This window comes from Impatiens glandulifera, chromosome 1 (assembly GCF_907164915.1).
Source record: "Impatiens glandulifera chromosome 1, dImpGla2.1, whole genome shotgun sequence".
Lineage (NCBI taxonomy): Eukaryota > Viridiplantae > Streptophyta > Magnoliopsida > Ericales > Balsaminaceae > Impatiens > Impatiens glandulifera.
In genome coordinates this window covers 134278281-134299353 of record NC_061862.1, presented here as the reverse complement: position 1 = coordinate 134299353, position 21073 = coordinate 134278281, and the positions used below count along the sequence as shown (strand labels likewise).

Sequence of the window (21073 nt, the reverse complement as noted above, 5' to 3'; positions counted from 1 at the left end):
ACTGTTGAAGAATCTTATCATGTTGATTGTGATGAATTTGTTGAAAATAATTCTAACAAATCCATTGAAATTGCTAACAGATTAGAAGCAATAAGTCTTGAATCTGATAGTGATGATGAAGTTCCGGTCAACAGGACTCACTCGTCTGATCAGATGGTTGATGAGGTTTAGAGTCATCTAGACGTCCAAACAAGTCAACAAACGGCTGACAGTTCGGACATTGCGGGGTCGTTTGACCAAACATCTAATCCTTTAGGACCAAGCTTCAAATGGAACAGAAATCATCCACCTGAATTAATCATTGGTAATTCTAATGCTCCTATTAGGACTAGACATCAATTACTGGATAAAATGGCAAACTCTACCTTTATTTCTCAAATTGAGCCAAAGAAGATCAATGAAGCATTGCTTAATCCAGATTGGATCAATGCAATGCAAGAGGAGTTGAATCAATTTGAAATAAATAAAGTGTGGCATCTGACTCCAAGATTAAATGATCAATCGGTTATTGGAACCAGATGAGTTTTTTAAAACAAGCTTAGTGAAAATGGTTTGGTTGTGAGAAACAACGCCCGATTGGTAGCTCAAGGCTATAGACAAGAGGAGGGAATTGACTTTGAGGAGTCATTCTCCCATGTTGCTAGACTTGAAGCAATTAGAATCTTCCTAGCTTATGCATCTTTTAAGAATTTTAAAGTTTTTCAAATGGATTTGAAAAGTGCATTTTTAAATTGAATTTTAAATGAGGAGTGGTGTTCTGAATATATTGAATTCTAATAACCTCACTAATTAAACTATGTAAAAAATGGTGATTAGATCTTGATTAGATGTTAACTAAGATAAAATTTGGTATGTGTATTTTTATATTTTAAAATGAAAACTAAACATGTCTTCTTTACAAATTCGGTAAAGAAAACAACCAAGTTTGAATAAAGCTGTCAAAATTGCGAGTCAACTCATGAACTCGTTTGAATTTGCGAGTTAACTGATGGAGATCAAGTCACGAGTTGAAGAAACTCGGGTGTGAACAAAATTGTAATGAAATAACGAGTTAACTCGATGAAATTGCCAAACCTGATAAAATCATTAATATTAGTCGATATTACCTTTTTTTCTCCACTCTTAAATCTATTATAATGTATTACATCCATCTTACCTTCTGTTTTGTCCCAATTATCCAATATGCATTAGGTGAGGGAATATAAGACAGAATGAGAAAGGTTGATTAGAAATTAGTAAAAGTAGGAATAGAACAACAGAAGAAGAAGAGAGTTCATTAGAGTTTAAGGAAAGGTACCAAGTATTTCTCTACCCAGATCTATGAGGAATGAACCTTATATATTCTTTAGCGCCACACAATTGAAATAACTGCAATTATAAAATAATTGTTCATCTCATCCACTATCTGTTTAGTGGGGTGAGTCATCACATTCCGACCCCCTTAAGAATGTCCTTTCTTCCAATGAATCATCACATTTTGAACCCTTTAATGACCTTCTAGTCCTCTTAGAACGATTCTTCTAAATTGGAAATTGTTGAGAAAAGGAAAGAAATTGAGAGCGGGAGAAAGATCAATCCTCCCATGAAGTATCCTTAGTTGGCGAATGACTCCATTGCACGAGAAATTGAACAATTGGCTTCCCCTTTCATACATAGACAAACTCAAATGTGGTTTGGATAATGCCTTACTTAGAAATTCTATTGGTTGACCCTCTTACATCAAAACTTCTCCAATTCCAAAATGACTTGCATCTGTTTCTTCTTTTAAATGAATATCAAAATTAGGTAGAGTAAAAACTAGAGTTGTCATCAATGCTTGTTTAAGCTGCCCAAATGTCTTTTCAGCTTCTAGACGCCATTGGAATCCCCCTTGTTTAGTAAGTTATGTAATGACTTACTAATAAGACCAAAACCTTTAACAAATCGCCTATGGTATCCAGTCAAACCTAGGAATCCTAGTAACTGTTTGATGTTGGTGGGAACATGCCACTCTTTGATGCACCTTATTTTTTCAGGATCTACCTCCACCCCTTGACCGCTCACAAAATGTCCCAGATACTCTAGCTTTTGCAATCTAAATGAAAAATTAGAGGGTTTCACATATAACTGATTTAACCTTAACAAGGTTAGGATAGTTTTGAGGTGATTCACATGAAAAAAACTAACACTTTTCTTCGTAGATGAGGTCTGAAAATGTCGTTCATAAGAGTTTGAAATGTGACAGGTGTGTTCGATAGTCCAAACGGTATAACATTGAATTTATACAATCCTGAATGTGTTCTGAAAGCCGTTTTATAAATATCTTCACTGCGAACTCTAATTTGGTGATATCCTAATCGAATATCCAGTTTTGAAAATATTGTAGCTCCATGTAGTTTGTCTAATAGTTCATCAACTGTTGGAATAGGATATTTGACCTTGATCGTTATTTCGTTTAATTTTCTATAATCAACAGAAAATCTCCACGATTCGTCCTTCTTTTTCACAAGAATTATCGGCGATGCGAATGAGCTTGTGCTACACTTTATAAAACCATATTTCAGCATCTCTTTTATTAAGCACTCAATCTCGTCTTTCTGAATAAATGGATATCTATAAGGACGTTGATTAGGTGGCATGGCTCTAGGGAAAAGGTTGATGGCATGGTTAGTACTCATCACTAGTGGTAGCATTCTAGGAGTTTCAAATATATCGGCAAACTCTTATAGTGGATCAATTATCAGTGGATCACTGTTAGAGCCTATGGACTACAAATTAGCCTTAAGCGTCTAATTTGAGTCTCTGCTGAAACCAAAAACAAATGTTCAACAAGACAACCCCAACCTTTCTTCATCGATTTGTTGATAGTAGATCCATTCATAAGCTTGAAAGATGTTTCCTCGTCATTACCAAAAAGTAGAATCTTCTTACCATTTAACCTTGCTTTCATTAGTCTTTTGGTGAAATCAAGACTTATTGGACCATATTTCTTCATCTAGTCAGCTCCCAATACGATATCACAATCTCCCAATTTTATCGTTCTCATACTAATTTTGAACTCAAAACCTTAAATATTCAGTATCATTTTAGGACATATAAAGCAATTGTAAATCTTTCCTCCATCAGCAATAGTTACTGATAACGGTATTGTTTCATTTAGGTCACAGCCCAATTAATTTGCAGTTCCTTCGTCAATGAATGAATGAGAACTGTCGTTATCAATTAATATATTCATAGATTTCTTCTTAACTTTTCCAACTATTTTTAGGGTAGTAATGCTCAAACTACCACTTAGAGCATACATCGATATTTTCCCAATTTAGTCAACAACTCCCACTTTTGGTTCCTCATCTGAAATAGCTTGGGTCGCTAGTCATTCCTCACTTTTCACATCCACACCTTCAATTCGGAAATGATAACTCTTTTTGCAGATATGATCATTGGTGTACTTTTCATCGCATCGAAAACAAAGTCATTTCGCCCTCTTAGCCTGTATCTTTTCAAGTGATAGCGTCTTCTCTAGTGTTTTGCTATTTAAATTTCTGTTCGTAACGCTTCTATTAGAGTTATACCTAACAATTTCATTATTCCATGGTGGTTTTGGCACTACTTCTCTGGTTGTCAATAACGCTGATTTAGGACCAATTTTCTAATTATTCTTCAATAATTCCATGTAAACATCTTTTGCTTTAGCGAACTTGATCGTATGTTCCATCGTACGCGGTTCTAGCAAGGAAAATGCCTCTTGCAGTTCTTCCCTCAATCCACTAATGAAGCAAGAAATATAATGATTTTTGGTGTGTGGTGTTGATTTTGATATCGCAAGTGCTCTTGCAAATATATTCATGTAATGTATATGTTTGCTTAAGATGGTGAAACTCCACTATGACGTCTTGATGTCCAGCATCATGAAATTCTGCTAGTATTGCATCTGTGAACTCCTCCTAATTTGGCGACACCGCATCTATTCTATATTCAGTATACCAAATATTTGCTTTATCGATCATGTGATAGGATGCAAATTTTACCTTATTTGCATCATTCATCTCAAAATTGCTAAAAAATTGATTAGCCTTACATATCCATCCCCTAGGATTTGTTCCATTAAACTTAGTGAAATCAATACATGGATCCTTTACCAACATGCCTCCTGTTGTGCGGAATGCAAGAAAATGATGAACAATGAAGTGTGGAAATAAACAGATGAAGAGAGATTTCTAATTGTCAAAAGATAAAGATAAAACAGATTACAGCAAAAGAAATAAACTACGCCTATAAAAATGCTGAAAACAAGAAACGTAAATACTAACTTAATTTTGCATAACTGTAGAATTAAATGTGATATTAATTCCTATACTAAAGGCAGATCGTTACAAATCTCCACCTTGCCTTAGTATCACCCAACAAGAAGAGCCTGATCAAACTACTTCCAACTGTCAACATTTAGCAGGTCCAAACAATGGGTGAATTTGTTAAGTGGAACCGGTTTCGTGAACATGTCAGCAGGATTATGATGTGTGCTGATCTTCTTCACTTTGATTCTATTCTCAGTACGAAGAAAATGATAACGAACATCAATATGTTTGGTTCTATCATGATGCACTTGATCTTTGGCCAAACAAATAGCACTTAAGCTATCACAAAAAACAATTGCCTGATCATGATGGATACCAAGGTCACTGATTAATCCTTTCAACCATATACCTTCCTTGGCTGCTTCAGTTAGCGTCATATACTCAGCCTCGGTAGTGGACAACGTCACCGTTGACTGTAATGTTGCCTTCCAACTAACTACAGAGTCAACAAGGGTGTAAACATAACCAGTCATTGATCTTCTACCATCGATATCTACAGCATAATCTGAGTCAGAATAACCAGTTACGAGACACTGGTTATTACTCCCATAAATGAGACCAACATCGGATGTGCCTCTCAGATAGCGAAATATTCGTTTTACCGCTTGCCAGTGTTCCTTACCAGGTCGAGACATAAACCTGCTAACAACACTAACTGAATACGCAATATCAGGTCTAGTGCATACCATGGCATACATTAAACTACCTACCGCACTAGCATACGGTACATTAGACATGTATAACTTCTCAGCTTCAGACTGGGGTGCGAATGCAGACAAATGATCAGTAACAGCTGCAAGAGTATTGAGAGCCTTTGCTGTACTCATCCCAAAACGAGACAACATTTTCAAAATATAACTCTTCTGTGAAAGAAATAGCTTCTTTTGAACTCGATCTCTTACTATTTCCATGCCCATAATTTTTCGTGCTCCACCTAGATCTTTCATATCAAACTCAGAACTAAGAAGGTCTTTCAGCTTTTGAATCTCCGACATCTTCTTGGCTGCGATTAACATGTCGTCTACATACAGGAGTAAATAAATCAAAGAACCATCACTGACTTTGTTGTGATAGACACAACAATCATATGCACTCCTATTGTAACCATGTTCAATCATGAAATTGTCAAACCGCTTATACCACTGTCGAGGAGACTGTTTAAGTCCATACAAAGACTTCTTCAGACTACAAACATGTGTTTCCTTACCAGGAACAAGAAATCCTTCAGGCTGACTCACCAGTATATCCTCTTCAATCTCACCATGTAAGAAAGCCGTCTTCACGTCTAATTGCTCGAGTTCCAGATCCTGATGTGCTACTATAGCTAGTAGTACCCTGATAGAAGTGTGTCGGACTACAGGTGAGAATATCTCATTGTAGTCTACGCCTTCCTTTTGACTGAATCCCTTTGCAACTAATCGTGCTTTATATCTGGTCCATTCAGCACTAGAGGTTCCATCTTTCCTTTTGAAAATCCATTTACACCCAATGACTCTTCTTCCCTTAGGTAAAGTAACCAGCTCCCATGTATTATTCTTGTGAAGTGATTCCATCTCCTCACACATGGCAGCAATCTATTGCGCAGAATCAACACCATTAACAGCTTCATTGTAAGAAGATGGCTCGTTATGTATGACATCTTCAGCTACCTGAAGTGCATAACTTACCATTTCTTCAGTATCATTTATAGAGGGACTGATTGTCCTACTTCCAGGACCAGTTGAGATCTTTCTTCCCTCGATTGAATGAATTAACCTGTCAGGAGGTTTAATTTTCCTTCTAGGTCGTGTTGCAATGTCAGATTGACTTTCAGGTGCTCCAAATTGATAAACTTCCTCAGATGACTTATCAGTATCGTGTGTCATGTCAGTTGTCCCTTGAACTGGAGCCACCTCAAGCTCCACCTGTTTCTCAGTATTATTATTTTCTCTAGAAAGTGATGGCTTGATAGAGGAGTTAAGTATAAACTTCTCATTAAAGGTGACATCCCTGCTGAGGATTACTCTACCTTCAGAAGATGACCAGATTCTATATCCCTTGACTCCATCTCCATAGCCCATGAAAATACCCTGTTTTGCCCTTGGTTCCAACTTTCCTTCATTAACATGATAGTAAGATGTGCACCCAAAGACTTTCAAATGAGAATAATCAACGACATTACCAGACCATACCTCGTAAGGGATTCTGCAATCAATCCCAGTGTGTGGTGCACGATTTATCAGATAGCAAGCTGTTAAGACAGCCTCGCTCCAGTACTTTCTAGTCAATCCCGCATTAGAGAGCATGCTTCTAACTCTCTCTAACAATGTTTGATTCACCCTTTCTGCTACACCATTCTGCTGTGGTGTACCTCGAACAGTGTGATGTCTTGCAATCCCCATATCCCTGCAGAACTCATTAAACTCAGATGAACAGAATTCAAGCCCATTATCTGTTCGCAACCTCTTAACCTTCTTTCCAGTTTGATTCTCCACCAGTGCCTTCCAATGTTTGAAGGTCTTAAATACCTCGCTCTTATGTCTCAGAAGATACAACCAGGTCATCCTTGAGTAATCATCTATGAATGTTACAAAATAGCTATAACCTCCTATACCTTCAACTTGAGCAGGACCCCAGCAATCAGAGTGGATATAATCCAGTGTGCCCTTAGTTTTGTGAACTCCCTTACTGAACTTGCGGCGATGTTTTTTCCCGAAAATGCAGTGTTCACACAACTCAAGGTTGGTAACCTTGTGGCCAGATAGAAGATCTCGTTTGAACAGAATTTGCATCCCCCTCTCCCCCATATGTCCAAGTCGCATATGCCATAACTTGGTTACATCAGGGTGTCGATTCACAGATTTGAATGCGACCGCAGCGGAACCTGTCAGCGTCTTACCTTGTAGTATATACAAGGTATTCTATTTAATACCTTTCAGTATTATTTTTGAACCTTTACTGATGCACAATGTTCCTTCTTCACCACTAAACTTAAAACCTTTAGCATCTAAAATGCCTAAAGATATTAGGTTCTTCTTCAGTTGAGGAATATGCCGAACGCCAGTTAGGGTCCGTATCTTACCATCATTAGTCAGAATCTTGATAGTCCCAATACCCACCGTTCTACATATGGCATCATTTCCCATGACAACGTTTCCACCATCATAATCTTCATAGGTATCGAACCATTCTTTGTTCGGACTCATATGATATGAACACCCTGAATCCAACACCCACGTATCAATAGGTTGTAGAGAAGCGTTAGCTACAAGGGCAATGTCCTCCTCCGAGTCGGTGTCTCTGTCTTTATGTGCTATCGCAGCCGTAGAATATTTGCCCCTTTTCTTAGGACAATTATTCTTCCAGTGACCAAGTTCTTTACAATAATTGCAGATGTCTTTAGCATTAGAGCCCTTAGCTTTGTATTTCTGATACTTCTTCTTTCCAGACCCTTTGTAGTTGACTGTGTTGGCAATCAACCCAGATGCTTGATTGTCTACAATTTCACCGCTCGCCTTATGACGCAGTTCTCTAGTATGAAGTGCTGACCGAACTTCCTTTAGAGTTACAGAGTCTTTACCCACAATGAACGATTGAACAAAATTTTCAAACGAGTTGGGTAAAGATACCAACAGAATTAATGCAGCATCTTCATCTTCGATCTTAACATCTATATTTCTCAATTCAAGTAATATAGTGTTTAACTTATCAAGATGTTCACGAAGAGGCTTACCTTCAAGCATACGTAGACTGAACAGGCGTTGCTTCAATAACAACTTGTTAGTTAGTGACTTTGTCATGTACAAAGCCTCTAACTTCGACCACAGACCGATTGCGGTATCTTCATCTAATACCTCAGTAATCACTTCATCAGCCAGACAGAGTAAAATCGTTGAGTGTGCCTTCTCTTCCAAGACCTCAAGCTCAGCAGTGATTTTACCAGAGGAAGACTCCTTTGCAGGACCTGCAACTATCTTCGCCTTTTCCTTCGACAATGGTGCCCAGACGCCTTGTTGTTTAAGCAAGGCTCGCATTTTGATCTTCCATAGACCAAAACTGTTTCGCCCTGTGAATTTTTCGATTTTCAGATTCATTGAAGACATTCTCTCGCCAGAAAACAAATAGTGATAATCTGATCGGATCTAACCCGCTCTGATACCAATTGTTGTGCGGAATGCAAGAAAATGATGAACAATGAAGTGTGGAAATAAACAGATGAAGAGAGATTTCTAATTGTCAAAAGATAAAGATAAAACAGATTACAGCAAAAGAAATAAACTACGCCTATAAAAATGCTGAAAACAAGAAACGTAAATACTAACTTAATTTTGCATAACTGTAGAATTAAATGTGATATTAATTTCTATACTAAAGGCAGATCGTTACACCTCCATTAGTGTTTGTTTGCTTTGATTTAGAGAAAGGAGTTACCAGTTTAGTTTCAGACGGTTTTGGCAGAATGTCATCGCCTTCTTTTGGTCTACGATTCGATGAAGATGCACTCCTGACCCTTCAGGGAAACGATTACTGGAATTCATCAACTCAAGCATTATCACGCATTTCATATTCATTTCTTCCGGTCTTTGATTTGAACTTATCAACGAAACATTTTGTAACTTGTCTAGTCTTTCCATCCTTTCTTGCATCACTTGATCAGATTTCTCCATTCTTTCCGTTAACCGCTGAAATAAGTCGTCTGTACTTTTAAATCTTATTTCTAGAGCCATTTCTTCACTTTCGAGCATCGTCCACTCTGATACCAGATGTTATGTTCCAATTATCCAATATATACTAGGTGAGGAAATATAAGACAGAATAAGAAAGATTGGTTAGAAATTAATAAAAGTGAGAATAGAACAACTGAAGAAGAGAGTTCATTAGTGTTTAAGAAAAAGTATCAATCTATGAGGAATGAACCTTATATATGATTTAGCGCCAAACAATAGAAATAACAACAATTATAAAATAATAATAAAGAAGATCGGAAGTTTTATTGAGGGAGTAAAGAACGGTAAAGAGAGGACGGTGCAGCCGGCTATGACGGTCTAATTAGGTGGAGTTTAGGGTAAAATATAATAATATAGATATTTATTTATTTAATAGTTGATTGAATATAAAATTGTAATTTTTATTATATATATAGATAAATTAAATATTAAAGATATTAAGTTTCTTTTACTAAAAATATTGAAAATATTTTTTAAATTATAAATATATAAATAATAAGTATAATTTTATACTGATACTTATTTTTTCAGTGTAAATTCTTACTAATTTAAATCAAATTCTTTGTTTATTTTATATATTAGTTGAATATTAAATAAAATATAAATATATTTGATCAATCTAATTTATTAAAATAGTTTTGATTTATATTTTGAAATAATAGTTTCACTTATAATAAAAAAATGTATAAGTTGATTAAAAAAATTGATGTTAGGGATGATTTAGACAATTTGATATTAAAAATTAGATAAGTTGTGGATCATTTAATTTGTTAATTAAAAGTTGGTTAGGAATTTATTAAATATTTTGAATGATTTTTATTATTAAATTTAAAATAATTTGAATGATTTATTATTTAATAATTAAATATTATTTATAAGTAAATTTTTACGATTTGAGTTTATGATCGGATTTTACAATGGTTCTAACGATTTTACGTGAACCGTCAAAGTCTTGGTTTGAATTTCTTTTCATAAAATAATAAATATATAATGAGGTCTTATTAATTCATGGTCCAATTGATATTTGAGGTTCGAACTTAAGTCGGTTTATCAATTTGTTGGGCTCGAACTTTGAATTACGTCAAAACTCAAAATATCACAATTTTAATCATTTAATTAAGGTTTTTTTCAAACGAACTAACTAGGGGTAGGAAAAATTACCGATATTAAAGGTATATCAAAAATATCATACCGCAATATATCGAAAATATCGATTTTTAAGGTATACCGAAAAAAAGTAAAGTATGATACCGATACCGATACCGAAATTATTGGTACGGTAAAGGTATGAGATTTTTAAAATTTTGGTATATCGAGATATACCGAAATACTGAAATAGTATTTATAAGTTCAAATATATATAATATATATATAAATACTTATAAAAAAATAATTAAATAGATTTGATATTAATTTAATTATAAAAATATAATTTTTTGAATAATATCAAAATATAATTATACTGAATTATTATTCAATATATGCAATCTCTACCTTATCGATAAGATTGATTTTTTTAATTTAATATATTTTTTAGGTATTAAATGTATAATATCAATATCGTACCGAAATTAAGGTATACCGAAATCAATGTAAGGTAAAAGTATGAATTTTTTGTATACCAAAATTAAGGTATATTGAAATCAAGGTATACCGAAAAATCAAGGTAATGTAAATGTATGCATTTTTTACGTACCGAAATTTTCGGTAAGGTATGGATAAAACATTAAGGTATACCGTACCGACCCACCCCTAGAACTAACACTTTAACATATTATTTTCATTTTCTTAATTAATTTAAGACATTTATAAGAAAATAGAATTTATCACTTTTTTTAATTAATTTAACCTTTATAAAAAAATAGCAATTATCACTTTTTTTTATTTTTTAACTATTCTCTCGTATTAAATATTTTTAAAATATTCAAACTACATTGGATAGTTTGAAATGCATATATCTTAAAAAAACAAATATTTAATATAAACAAATACGTTTAAATTGATAAATAAAAAAAATATCAAATCTATTTTTATTCTAATTTTTTCATGATATCTTTTTTATTAGATTATACATTTTTTTTAGTTAGGCGGATCACTTCCAATAAATTATAATATGTAAATCTTGAAAAAATACTTTATTTAAAAATAATTATAAACGTGTTCAACTAATTAAAAAAACGAAAATAATTATATTATAATAAGGAGAGAAAGGTTTTGTCCATTAAAAAAATCTAAAAAAACCCAAATAAGAATTATTTCATCAAATAATAGTTTACTTATATTTCAATTAATTGGGTAATGCTATTTCATACAATCATAGTTTTCTTAATTTTCAATTAATTGGATAATGCATGAGCATCACACCAATGAGTGGCAACCATAAACCATCAAAGTTTTCATCTCCACAAATTAAAGCAGATCCTTCTATTACCCAATTCCTCAATAATCTATTGGCTTAAGAAATATCAACAGACCCAATAAACAACATTTTCCCTAGTAAGGGTTTGACCTAAAATAATGGTTTCCTGGGCTTTTGTAGCTGAAGATGTCACCAATTACATTGAAACAAAAAGCACTTCACAAATAGTCTCTTTTTTTTTTGCTATATACTTCATAAATAGTCTAATGCTTTAAAAGAATACAATTACAAGAGGGGTAAATTTGTGAAATGCAATGTTTTCTCTCTACAAACTAAATGCTACTGTGACTTATTTCATCTCAAAAATTACTATATATGGTTCTTCCAAAAACACTGGAAAAACAAAAAGTAAAAGTAAGAAAACATAAGGGCTTCTCATCGGTCAAGCATTAGCAGATTTTTTAGGCGACCAATTCCACACCTTTACTAGTCCGGATCCATCACCAGTAAAGAACAACCCTCCGGGACCTATTTGTATGGATCGAATTTCCTGTTTTGCAAATATCTTGCCCCTCTCGGAAAATCTACACCAAGATAATGACATTGTTAAAATATGAATGAAGACCTATACAAACCAACCAAAGCACAGAAATGACAATAGGAATAGCCAAATTGCTTGAAAAAACTCACGATGGCAAGTCATAAGCACGAGTTGTGTTGTCATTGCCAGAGCATAGTAGGACCGGTTTGCCTTCCAAGTCATGCATGCCACAAAGCGACAGCAGACCCTGAAATACAAAATACTTGGATTAATTTATAACTAAATTAGTTATGCAAGTAAAAAAATTCTAAGTAAAAGAAAGTAACATTTTCAAGAGCAATAATAGGCTTATTTGGAAACGCCTCTCATAGGAGCTGTGGGTAGTCGTAGTTATTTCTTTCCTTTTGTATTCAGGGTGTTCAGCCCAACTTTTGCGCATTTAGACTAATTCTAGAGTAGGCTAATACAACAACCTGACTTCCACTTTAATCCAGTGTTCTCCAAACATCTAGCCACAAAACTACCCAGAACAGTTATTTATTAAGGTGTAAGCAAACTGTTCTCCAAGCATCTAGCCACAAAACTACCCAGAACAGTTATTTATTAAAGTGTAAACAAAAAGAGTGAACCCCCTAAACCCAACCGACCAAACCAAATGACCGACAGTTTATGAACCCGATAAATCGAACACAACAGTTCAGTTGATCGGTTTAGTGGCAGTCAAATCACCAAACAGACTGATCATGGTTAAAATATACATAATTTGATTATAACCTATATACCTAGATATTTCTCTTAATAATTAAGTTTTCAACTATTAAAACTACCATATAGATAGAAAATATTTGTTTTCAAATAGAATTTAGATATAATTATATGATGTACTAATATTTTTTGTCAAACAAATAAAATTTGATTTAACCGACTAAACCAAACCAAACAATAAACCAAATCCGATTTGTTGTGCAATTTTGTGTACAAATCAACCGAACCAAACAGCGTATACCCTGTTTAGAAAGTTGCATTATACTTAAATAAAATAAAAACAAAAGCCTAACTCCATAAACAACCCACACAATCATCTCAAAGAGATGAGATCATTTTCAATATTTGGAGAAAAGGCATCATTATATGTTAGAATCTATTATAAACAAGGCATAAGTTTATGCTGGCAACCATCAGTCTCACAAATAGAATTTAGGTTTATCCCTAAAATTGAGTCTCACAAATAGGATTTAGGTTTATCCCTAAAATTTCACATAGACCTTGTTCGAATTGTTTTTTTTTTTTTAACTTAGAGTGAGAAAAAAATAATGGTTGTTGATGATTTTAAAGAGGTGATGATTATTTTTGGTAAAAAAACTTAAAGGGTATTGATATATATAAATAAAATAATAAATAATAATTTAAAATATAGGGTATTTTAGTGTTTTGGTTAATGAAATAAGTGATGTAATTGTTGAGAAGTGATTGATTAAAAATTTGATTTTGTTTGGGTTATTTAAAAAACCTAAAGAGAACAAGGCCATATGCGCAACATATAGGTGACTAGCTATGTTGCACCGATACGGGTTACGATAAGACGTTATGGAAAATTTTAAAAATATATAAAATGTTTAGGACAAACAAACTATTAAAAACATTATATATATAATATTTATATAAATTTATTATTAAAATAAATAAAGATAGAAATTCATATTCATCTTTTATAATATTCATTACAATTTAAAAATAAAAATATAGTTATTCATCATTAAATTATAACATACTAACAAAATTGATTAAATAATAAACTAGGAATCTTATTTAAGACAGCAAGCACACTAGGCTAAATAAGAAACTACAAAAGAATCTTATCTAAGACAGCAGGCACACTAGGCTAAATAGAAACTATAAATCTTATCTTAGAGATCTTTTTTTTAGCACGGGTTACCAAGGGAGAAGAGAAGAAGACGAGCGGCGGCGATGACAGTTGAGCATGAGAGCACGAAGGCAGTAAGAAAAAATTTACAGCAGTGAGAAGAGTTTTTTTTATAAATAAGAGAGAATGAAATATTAGTTTAGGAATTAATTTATTTTATTAATATAATTTCTCAAAAAAATTTATTTATCATTTTTATTCTAAATTTTTTATTTTTGAAAAATTTACCCAAAATGTATCCAAGCCGTATTGGATTAGTCAACCCTAAAAAAAGTCAAAGAAGTCAAAGTTACATATTTTACCGTATCCAATACCTGTTTTTCCGTATCGTATCTGTCTCGAATACTCAAAAAAATATTCTAAGTATCAGTGCTACTTAGGTCACTAGGCTTTCCTCATTGCGTGAACTTGCAATGTGTAGTTACATGTAAGCTTGACAATTTAATTTGTCCCGATGGTATGGATCTGAATTGTCTTGTGTGGGACAATTTTTCCCGTAGTTGATCGGGATAAGGCGAGAATGGTGTATTTGCATGCCCCGCATCCGCTCCATAAGAAAAGTTACCTCTTACAACATAAGAGGTTAGGAATACATTCTCAGTCATATAAGTCATTGTTTAAAAAGAAAATAAAAAAGTGTCAAGTCTACTAAGCTTAGGAAGCTGATAATGCAAGAGACCCAAACTGAAACCAATCAAATTGGTGTAACACAACCTAAATATAGCAAAACATTCTCGCACATTATGCAGCTTTGCAACCAAGAAAATGAGTCGTTTACGCCTAAAAAAGGCTATTAAAATGATTTAAAAAACTAAAAACAAATCGAAGTCCAAACTGAAAAATCAAAAATGTTAACAAAACAAGGAAGGAGACCAATAAAGATATTAAAGTTCAAATTAGAAAATGTGGCGATCGACAAATTGCTTCATTGGTCAATTTCTCAGGAGTCAACTTTTTTTTTTGTGAGAATTAAAGGAGAACTAGCATTCAACTTTTTTTTTTGTGAGAATTAAAGGAGAACTAGCATGACACGCCACACAGCCATGGCCCCCACTTAAGCTCAAAGCGCTTCAGATGAATCTTTTTTTTTTTGTGAATGAAGGAAAACTAGCATGACACCCCACAGCCATGGGGTTCGAGATATTTTGGTATGATTATATTTTTCATTTATTGTTTAGTGATCATGTTAACGAATAAGCCTATATTATAATTGAGTGACAGATATTGCAATCTAGAACACTTGTGTTGTGTTATCAGATTTGAAATGAGCTTCTTTGAAAGCATACCATATTTCTTTAGCAGTTCATATAGTTAGAAGTTGATGCAAACCCTTAATTGGGTTTATTGTGAGTGTAAGGGGGGAATTGAGATACTTCATCAGAAAGGGAAGATTGAGATAGAATTTATTGGATAGAAAGGCTAAGAATTTGCTAAACATTATTATTAAAAAACTTATCTTGAATTACAATGGTCTTCCTGTATTTATAGGCTAATTGTAATTGATTAAAAAGTATACTATTAATAAGATCTATAATCAAACTGTTCCTAAGACCTTTAATCCTAGAATCCTTCGATGAGCAGGTCATGTGCTCTTAAATGAATTTGCTTGGTCAAATCTTAACCATTCGATTTATCCTTTATGTTTTCATCTCAACCCTTCATAAGTTAGGGTTTCATATGTGCTGGATATAGTCCTTCGTTTCGTAATCTCCTATCTTGGTGGTCATAGGTTGCTCAAGAATGATATAACAGTGTGGTCATCTACATTGTAGGTAGTTTGTCTCATTGAACTTGTATCTTGTGATAGGATTTGAGGATGACTCATTGGTAGATTGAGAGAAGAAATGTGAATACATTTCAGAGGATGAAGCTTGAAAAACCAATTGGCCAAGAGTTTGAACTCAAAAATATTTGAAGTTTAAAATACTTCCTAGTTATGAAAGTTGCAAGGACCAAAGAAGGATTCGTTGTCACTAAAATGAGGTATACCCTGGACCTATAAAAAAGAAACTAGAATGTTGGGTTGAAACTAACTCACACTCACTTGATCCTAACAAAAAAATGGGAGTTGACCTTAAAAGTACTCTAGCGGACAAAGGCAAGTCTACCAGTTACTTGTCTGTCAACTAATCTACTCGTCACACACTAGACCTAATATTTGTTTTGTAATAAGTACTGTGATTAAATTCATGCATAGTCCTACCGAATAACACATAGATGCAGTATACAAAATCTTGAAATATATCTTTCACTCCAGGAAAAGGCCTATTCTTAAAGAAAAGTAATGATAGAAGAAGTGAAATCTACATTGATATACTGTTCATATGTTTGGAGAAGTCTAGTAACTTCAAGAAGAAAGGAAAAAATAGAGGTGTCTCGAAGTAGTGTAGAAGCATAACTCAAAGCCTTAGCACTTGGCATATGTAAAGGACTCTAGTTAAAAGGATTCGAAGAATCTCCAAACTCTGGTTCATTATCTGCATGGTTAAGAACCCAGTTCTGACAGAACTATACATGTAGAGATAGAAAAACACTTTATATTGGAGAAGATTGGAGGCAAAAAATCTTGGTTTCTTACATTCCAACAACTAATCATGATGCATACACCATCGCTAAGGATCTTATACGAACGAGATTCAAATACCTAATTTGCAAGCTGGGCATGTACAACCAGCTTGAGGAGTAATGAGGTGTTATTCTAGCCTGTAATTAAGTAAATACGCTTTACCTCATATTTGGATGTAAAAGAATAAGTATATAATAATTGTATATAAATTAATAGATAACTATCCTCATATATCCTTGATTCTAAAATAGGATCTCTAGATCTCTACCTAAAATATCCCATAATTCTATAGATATATTACATTGTAATTCATATATTTTAAGGGTATGACTCTCACAATAACTTTAACACATTTTTTACCTACTCAAAATTCTGTAAATTATAACCTCTAACCCTCCTGCAAGTTGAGGCTTTTCCCTTTTCTCATTTTCTCTCTTTCCCCATTTCCTTCTCTTTGAATTGTGTTTGTAAGACAAGAGGTCACTTTTGTGAAGAAGATAAAAGAAAAAACACACTTATTAACACCTCAAGTCATGCTCTAAAATCATAAGATTAATTGTTCAATACAACAAACAAACTTTCTCTTAAGAATCCACAACTACAAATACAAAATATTGGTTTCCTAGAAAATGCCTAAACAACCAAATCTTTAAAAGAAAGTCTAACTTTTATGTTCAATTTTTTCTTTCACTTTATTTTTATCTTTTCCACTTGTTTTTTGAATTTTATTTTTTTAACCCAAATGCCAATCTGTTACATTTTGCAGGAGCGAAACAAATATCAGGGGCTTGTTTGATCTTGGATTATTTGAATAATCAACGAATTTTCAAATAATGTCTTTTGATGTTTCTTTCAAACAATCCATATTTTTAGGTTAAATGACCAATTATCTTTTACCTTTAATGATGGTGAAATATAGAAGTATATTTTAGAGTTTTGGGTATTTTAGTTGACTATTTGAATATGTGACTGAAGAAGTGATGGTTGATTTGATAGTGGATTATTTGGAAATAACCCACAGAAAACAAGGCAAAGATTGGATTAATACATACTAGAAGGAAAAGACACAATTGATTTTAATTTTTAAGCTTATGTAAATGAAAAGAATAGTAGCAAGAACATACATGTTCTTCATTGTGTGTATAAGTGACCTCCAGATTTCCACTTCCAGTTGCAGCCCAGACCTATATATACAGGACGTAAACTAATGAGATGTGGATAAAATTTCTCATTTTCTGAACAAGATCATCATCTGAAAGTAAAAAAAAGGCTGGGGTGAAGCTCTACCATTAGCATGAAGAAAAAGAACAACCTTAATTGTTTTATCCAACGAACATGATAGGAGGAATTGTTCCCAGCAAAGAATAGACATTACAACTGATTTATGATCTGCTAGCGTCTGCAAACACTGCAAATTATCGAGACTCCACACCTGAAAACATTGACAGTAAAGACAATCAAAACAGCACTATGCTTTGTATACAAGTAAATCAAGATGATCATCCACAGAAATTAACTAACTCTAATTGAATGATCCATCGAACCAGAGTATAGTCTGTTAGCTCCAACAATTAACGTCACAACAGCATGATTGTGACCCTTAAGTGATGCTGCAGGTTCAAAATTATTTGCAGCAGCATTAAATTTCCATGCTAAAATAGTCCCATCCTGCAAATCGTAGCTTCTTCTGAGAATTTTAATGTCAAAAGATAAATGAACAAAGAAAAAATATAAACAAAAAATCATATAAAAACACCAGGCCTTGTTTGATATGGGGTTATTTTCAAATAACTTCGTTTGATGTAGGTTATGAAAAATAAGGTTATTTGGGGTTATTTGAGTAAACATTAGGAGTATAAATATATAATGAATTAATATTTTCAAAAGAAAACCATACATGGCATTTTAGTATTTTAGTTGATGATTTGAATGATGTGATCAATGAGTATATTGTTTATTGGATAGTGGAACATTTGGAAATAATCTCAAATAACCAAGATCAAACAAGATCAAAGGAATTGTACCAATTCAACATGGCTTGATCTTTAAGTTGTTTAATAAATAACATTTAGACCTCATGTTCAAGACTTTGTTTGGAAATTGTTTGTATTATTAGAAGTCGTGTTTGCAACAACTTTATTAATACAAACTTTAACATTTAAAAAAATAAGCTAGGTTCCAAAATGAGTTAAGGAAGCTAACCAACAAATTCGAAATGTATCAATTATATGTAGGCCGAATTCACATACTAGGAAAAGCAAATTTATATATCCGACTGTAACCCCTTCGAGAAAAGGTGTAGAACAAAATTGAAAGAATAAGAAATTGACCTGTGTGCCAGAAAAGAGCATATCATTCCCCACAACTAATGAGTAGACTTGTCCAACAGGTCCACCAAGAGTCAGCATAGCATTTGTTTGGGTGTTCGATGCCTATAGTAAAGCAATGACAAGCAAAAAAAACGAGATGATTTAGAAGGTCAAGAAATATAAAAGCACTAATTTAATCTTACCTTGACCATATGTGGCAAACCAACAAATATCCAAGGACCTTCATTTAACATACAGCCAATTTCGCCCCCTAAATTGATGACTCCAGCACACTGAAAGGGCAAAAACAATATAAGTTTCTTACTTCATCATGTTTTGTTACTTCTGAAGCCACAGATTATTAAGAGCAACATCTTCCCAAGTAAGGTTTTCAGAACATTTTTCCAGATTTTTCTTTCTCATAGCAGATTTTTTCTCCATACTTCAAAGCAAGGATCAATCAATCTATATTCAATTCAACCAAAAGTCATTTTCTATAACCAAGTAAGACGAGATAGAACTGTAGAATATTCAATTATCAAAAAAAATAGTTCTCAAGGCTTCTTCCCCACACATGAAATTTTACACCCAAAATACGCATCATAAACGGTGATGGAAACTTACTTGACCAGATTGGCAATCCCAAAGTCTGATAGTCTCATCCTTACTTGCAGTATAAAGCTTATCCGAACCAGATGGCATAGTTATTCCCGTAACAACCTAACCAATAGCAAGACCAGTAATTGGCATAATTATAAACCATTGATTTAAATCAAAACAATCAAATTTAGCTCAATAGCTACACCTTCTGGTGTCCTTCAAGCTGTGTTAACAATGAAAAGTCGCCAGTACACCATGAATGCAAATATCTACACTTATCTCTAAAAGAACAACTTCCCTGACTCCAGAAGTTACACAACTTTTCTGTCTTCGTCACAACACGACTGCCACCCCCACCACTATACACTCGTCCCCATGTAGATGTCCCATTGAAATTGGGACTCCGGCGGATAGAATTATGATCATCGGAAAACCCTTGTGATCGTTTAACCAATGAAATACCATCATTGTAGTTTGAATAAGGTGCGGACAACTCTCTGTGCAAAAAAGGACATGAGAACCTATTGCATTTACCCGCCCGCCAATGATAGCAAACCTTGTGATTTCTATTGTCGCCTGACGGTCTAAATCGTTGGAATATTTCTTTGTTCCCATCAACATCCATGACTTACTGTACCGCAAATCAGATATGTGTCTATACGAGTCTAAATGCTAAAAGTGAAGACGTCAAGTGAGTTAAAGACGTGGAGAATGGAGAGTTGAGCGAATCTAACGTGATCATTACAAGAAAAATGAATTATCTGGACAGCTGATCCGTGCTCATATGAGCTGATTCAGATCGGACAATGATTTCTAATTGACGATGAAGGAAGAGGGAACGATATGATTAAGAATTTCAAAGAATTTGGTAAGATTTGCCCTGATCTGTTTTCTTTTGATTGACACAAAAAATCAGAAACCCTAATTCTCCCGCACTTTTGAAGCGCGAAGTGTATGGACATATAGAGAGGGAGGGAAGTGCTGAAATTCTGTTTTTTTGCAAGAGTTTTATTGTCTTATTTTTTTTTATTCTTTTTCTAATTCTTGTGATATTTTTCTTCTTACATGTAAATTTAAAATTAAGTTTTACATAGAAAAGATTGGTCTGAATTGGAAAAAAATAAATTTCAAAATAGGTAGGATGAGCACCCACCAATAAGCAGGTTATTAGTCGATTGTCTCGAGTAATAATAGAGAGAGCGACGTTGGGACAACGACTCCACAGTGACCCTCCACTTGGCAACCAGGTAAAAAAAAATAATACACGGTAAAAAAAAATTATAATATAAAAAGTTAAAGAGAGAAAGTCCCGAATATGTCCATGTTCGGGACAGAATGCTTCCAAAATGACTTATGTTTAGGATAACAGAATGCTCCCAAAATGACTTATGTTCCTGAACATAGTTTTTCTCTCTAACTTTTTACATGATAAATTTGTTTTCTCACTGTTGCTTATTTTTTCCACGTGGTTGCCAGATAGAGAGTCGCTGGAAATTCGTTGTCCTCAGCGTTGCTCTCCATATCCTTATTCTTTTTGCACAAGTTTTTTTGTTGTCTTTTTATTCTTTTCTATTTCTTGTGATATTTTTCTTCTACATGTAATTTTAAAATAAGTTGTACATAGAAAAGATTTGTCTGAGTTGGAAAAAATTAAATTTCAAACATGTAGAATGAGCACTCTACCAATAAGCAGGTTGATTGGTTGATTGTCTCAAATTTTAAATAGGGTTGTTT

General features: G+C 33.5%; 2 protein-coding genes across 7 annotated transcripts; both read right to left on the bottom strand.

Annotated features, from left to right (window-relative positions):
* Positions 1-4487: 4487 nt before the first annotated feature.
* On the bottom strand, positions 4488-5329 carry LOC124944045 (secreted RxLR effector protein 161-like). The gene is made up of 4 exons (XM_047484503.1): positions 5269-5329; positions 5045-5151; positions 4634-4951; positions 4488-4520 (listed from the first exon to the last, which is right to left on the bottom strand). The coding sequence occupies exons 1-4, from the start codon at positions 5327-5329 to the stop codon at positions 4488-4490; spliced, it is 519 nt and encodes a 172-aa protein (XP_047340459.1).
* Positions 5330-11613: 6284 nt separating this feature from the next.
* Positions 11614-20143, bottom strand: LOC124919832 (zinc finger CCCH domain-containing protein 48-like). 6 transcript variants are annotated; one of them, XM_047460173.1, is made up of 9 exons: positions 19545-20135; positions 19364-19459; positions 18943-19032; positions 18761-18862; positions 17952-18098; positions 17743-17862; positions 17555-17614; positions 12090-12187; positions 11614-11983 (listed from the first exon to the last, which is right to left on the bottom strand). In XM_047460173.1, the coding sequence occupies exons 1-9, from the start codon at positions 19962-19964 to the stop codon at positions 11842-11844; spliced, it is 1275 nt and encodes a 424-aa protein (XP_047316129.1). In that variant the 5' UTR covers positions 19965-20135; the 3' UTR covers positions 11614-11841. The 6 variants fall into 6 exon arrangements, 5 of the variants coding, with proteins under 5 accessions (XP_047316129.1, XP_047316130.1, XP_047316131.1 ...); XR_007097609.1 differs by having other exon boundaries at positions 11945-11983; positions 17718-17862; positions 19545-20142; XM_047460174.1 differs by lacking the exons at positions 11614-11983; positions 12090-12187 and adding an exon at positions 16578-16882 and having other exon boundaries at positions 19545-20142.
* Positions 20144-21073: the final 930 nt, after the last annotated feature.

Coding starts and splice junctions, on each gene's coding strand:
- LOC124944045 (XM_047484503.1), bottom strand. CDS start 5,329: ATGTCGGAGATTCAAAAGCTGAAAGACCTTCTTAGTTCTGAGTTTGAT. Junction 5,152..5,268: donor GTTTGATATGAAAGATCTAG/GTGGAGCACGAA, acceptor GGATGAGTACAG/CAAAGGCTCTCAATACTCTT. Junction 4,521..4,633: donor TTGGTATCCATCATGATCAG/GCAATTGTTTTT, acceptor TACTGAGAATAG/AATCAAAGTGAAGAAGATCA.
- LOC124919832 (XM_047460173.1), bottom strand. CDS start 19,964: ATGGATGTTGATGGGAACAAAGAAATATTCCAACGATTTAGACCGTCA. Junction 18,099..18,760: donor TGCTCTTTTCTGGCACACAG/GTCAATTTCTTA, acceptor TACGATTTGCAG/GATGGGACTATTTTAGCATG. Junction 17,615..17,742: donor CGTTGGATAAAACAATTAAG/GTTGTTCTTTTT, acceptor CTGTATATATAG/GTCTGGGCTGCAACTGGAAG.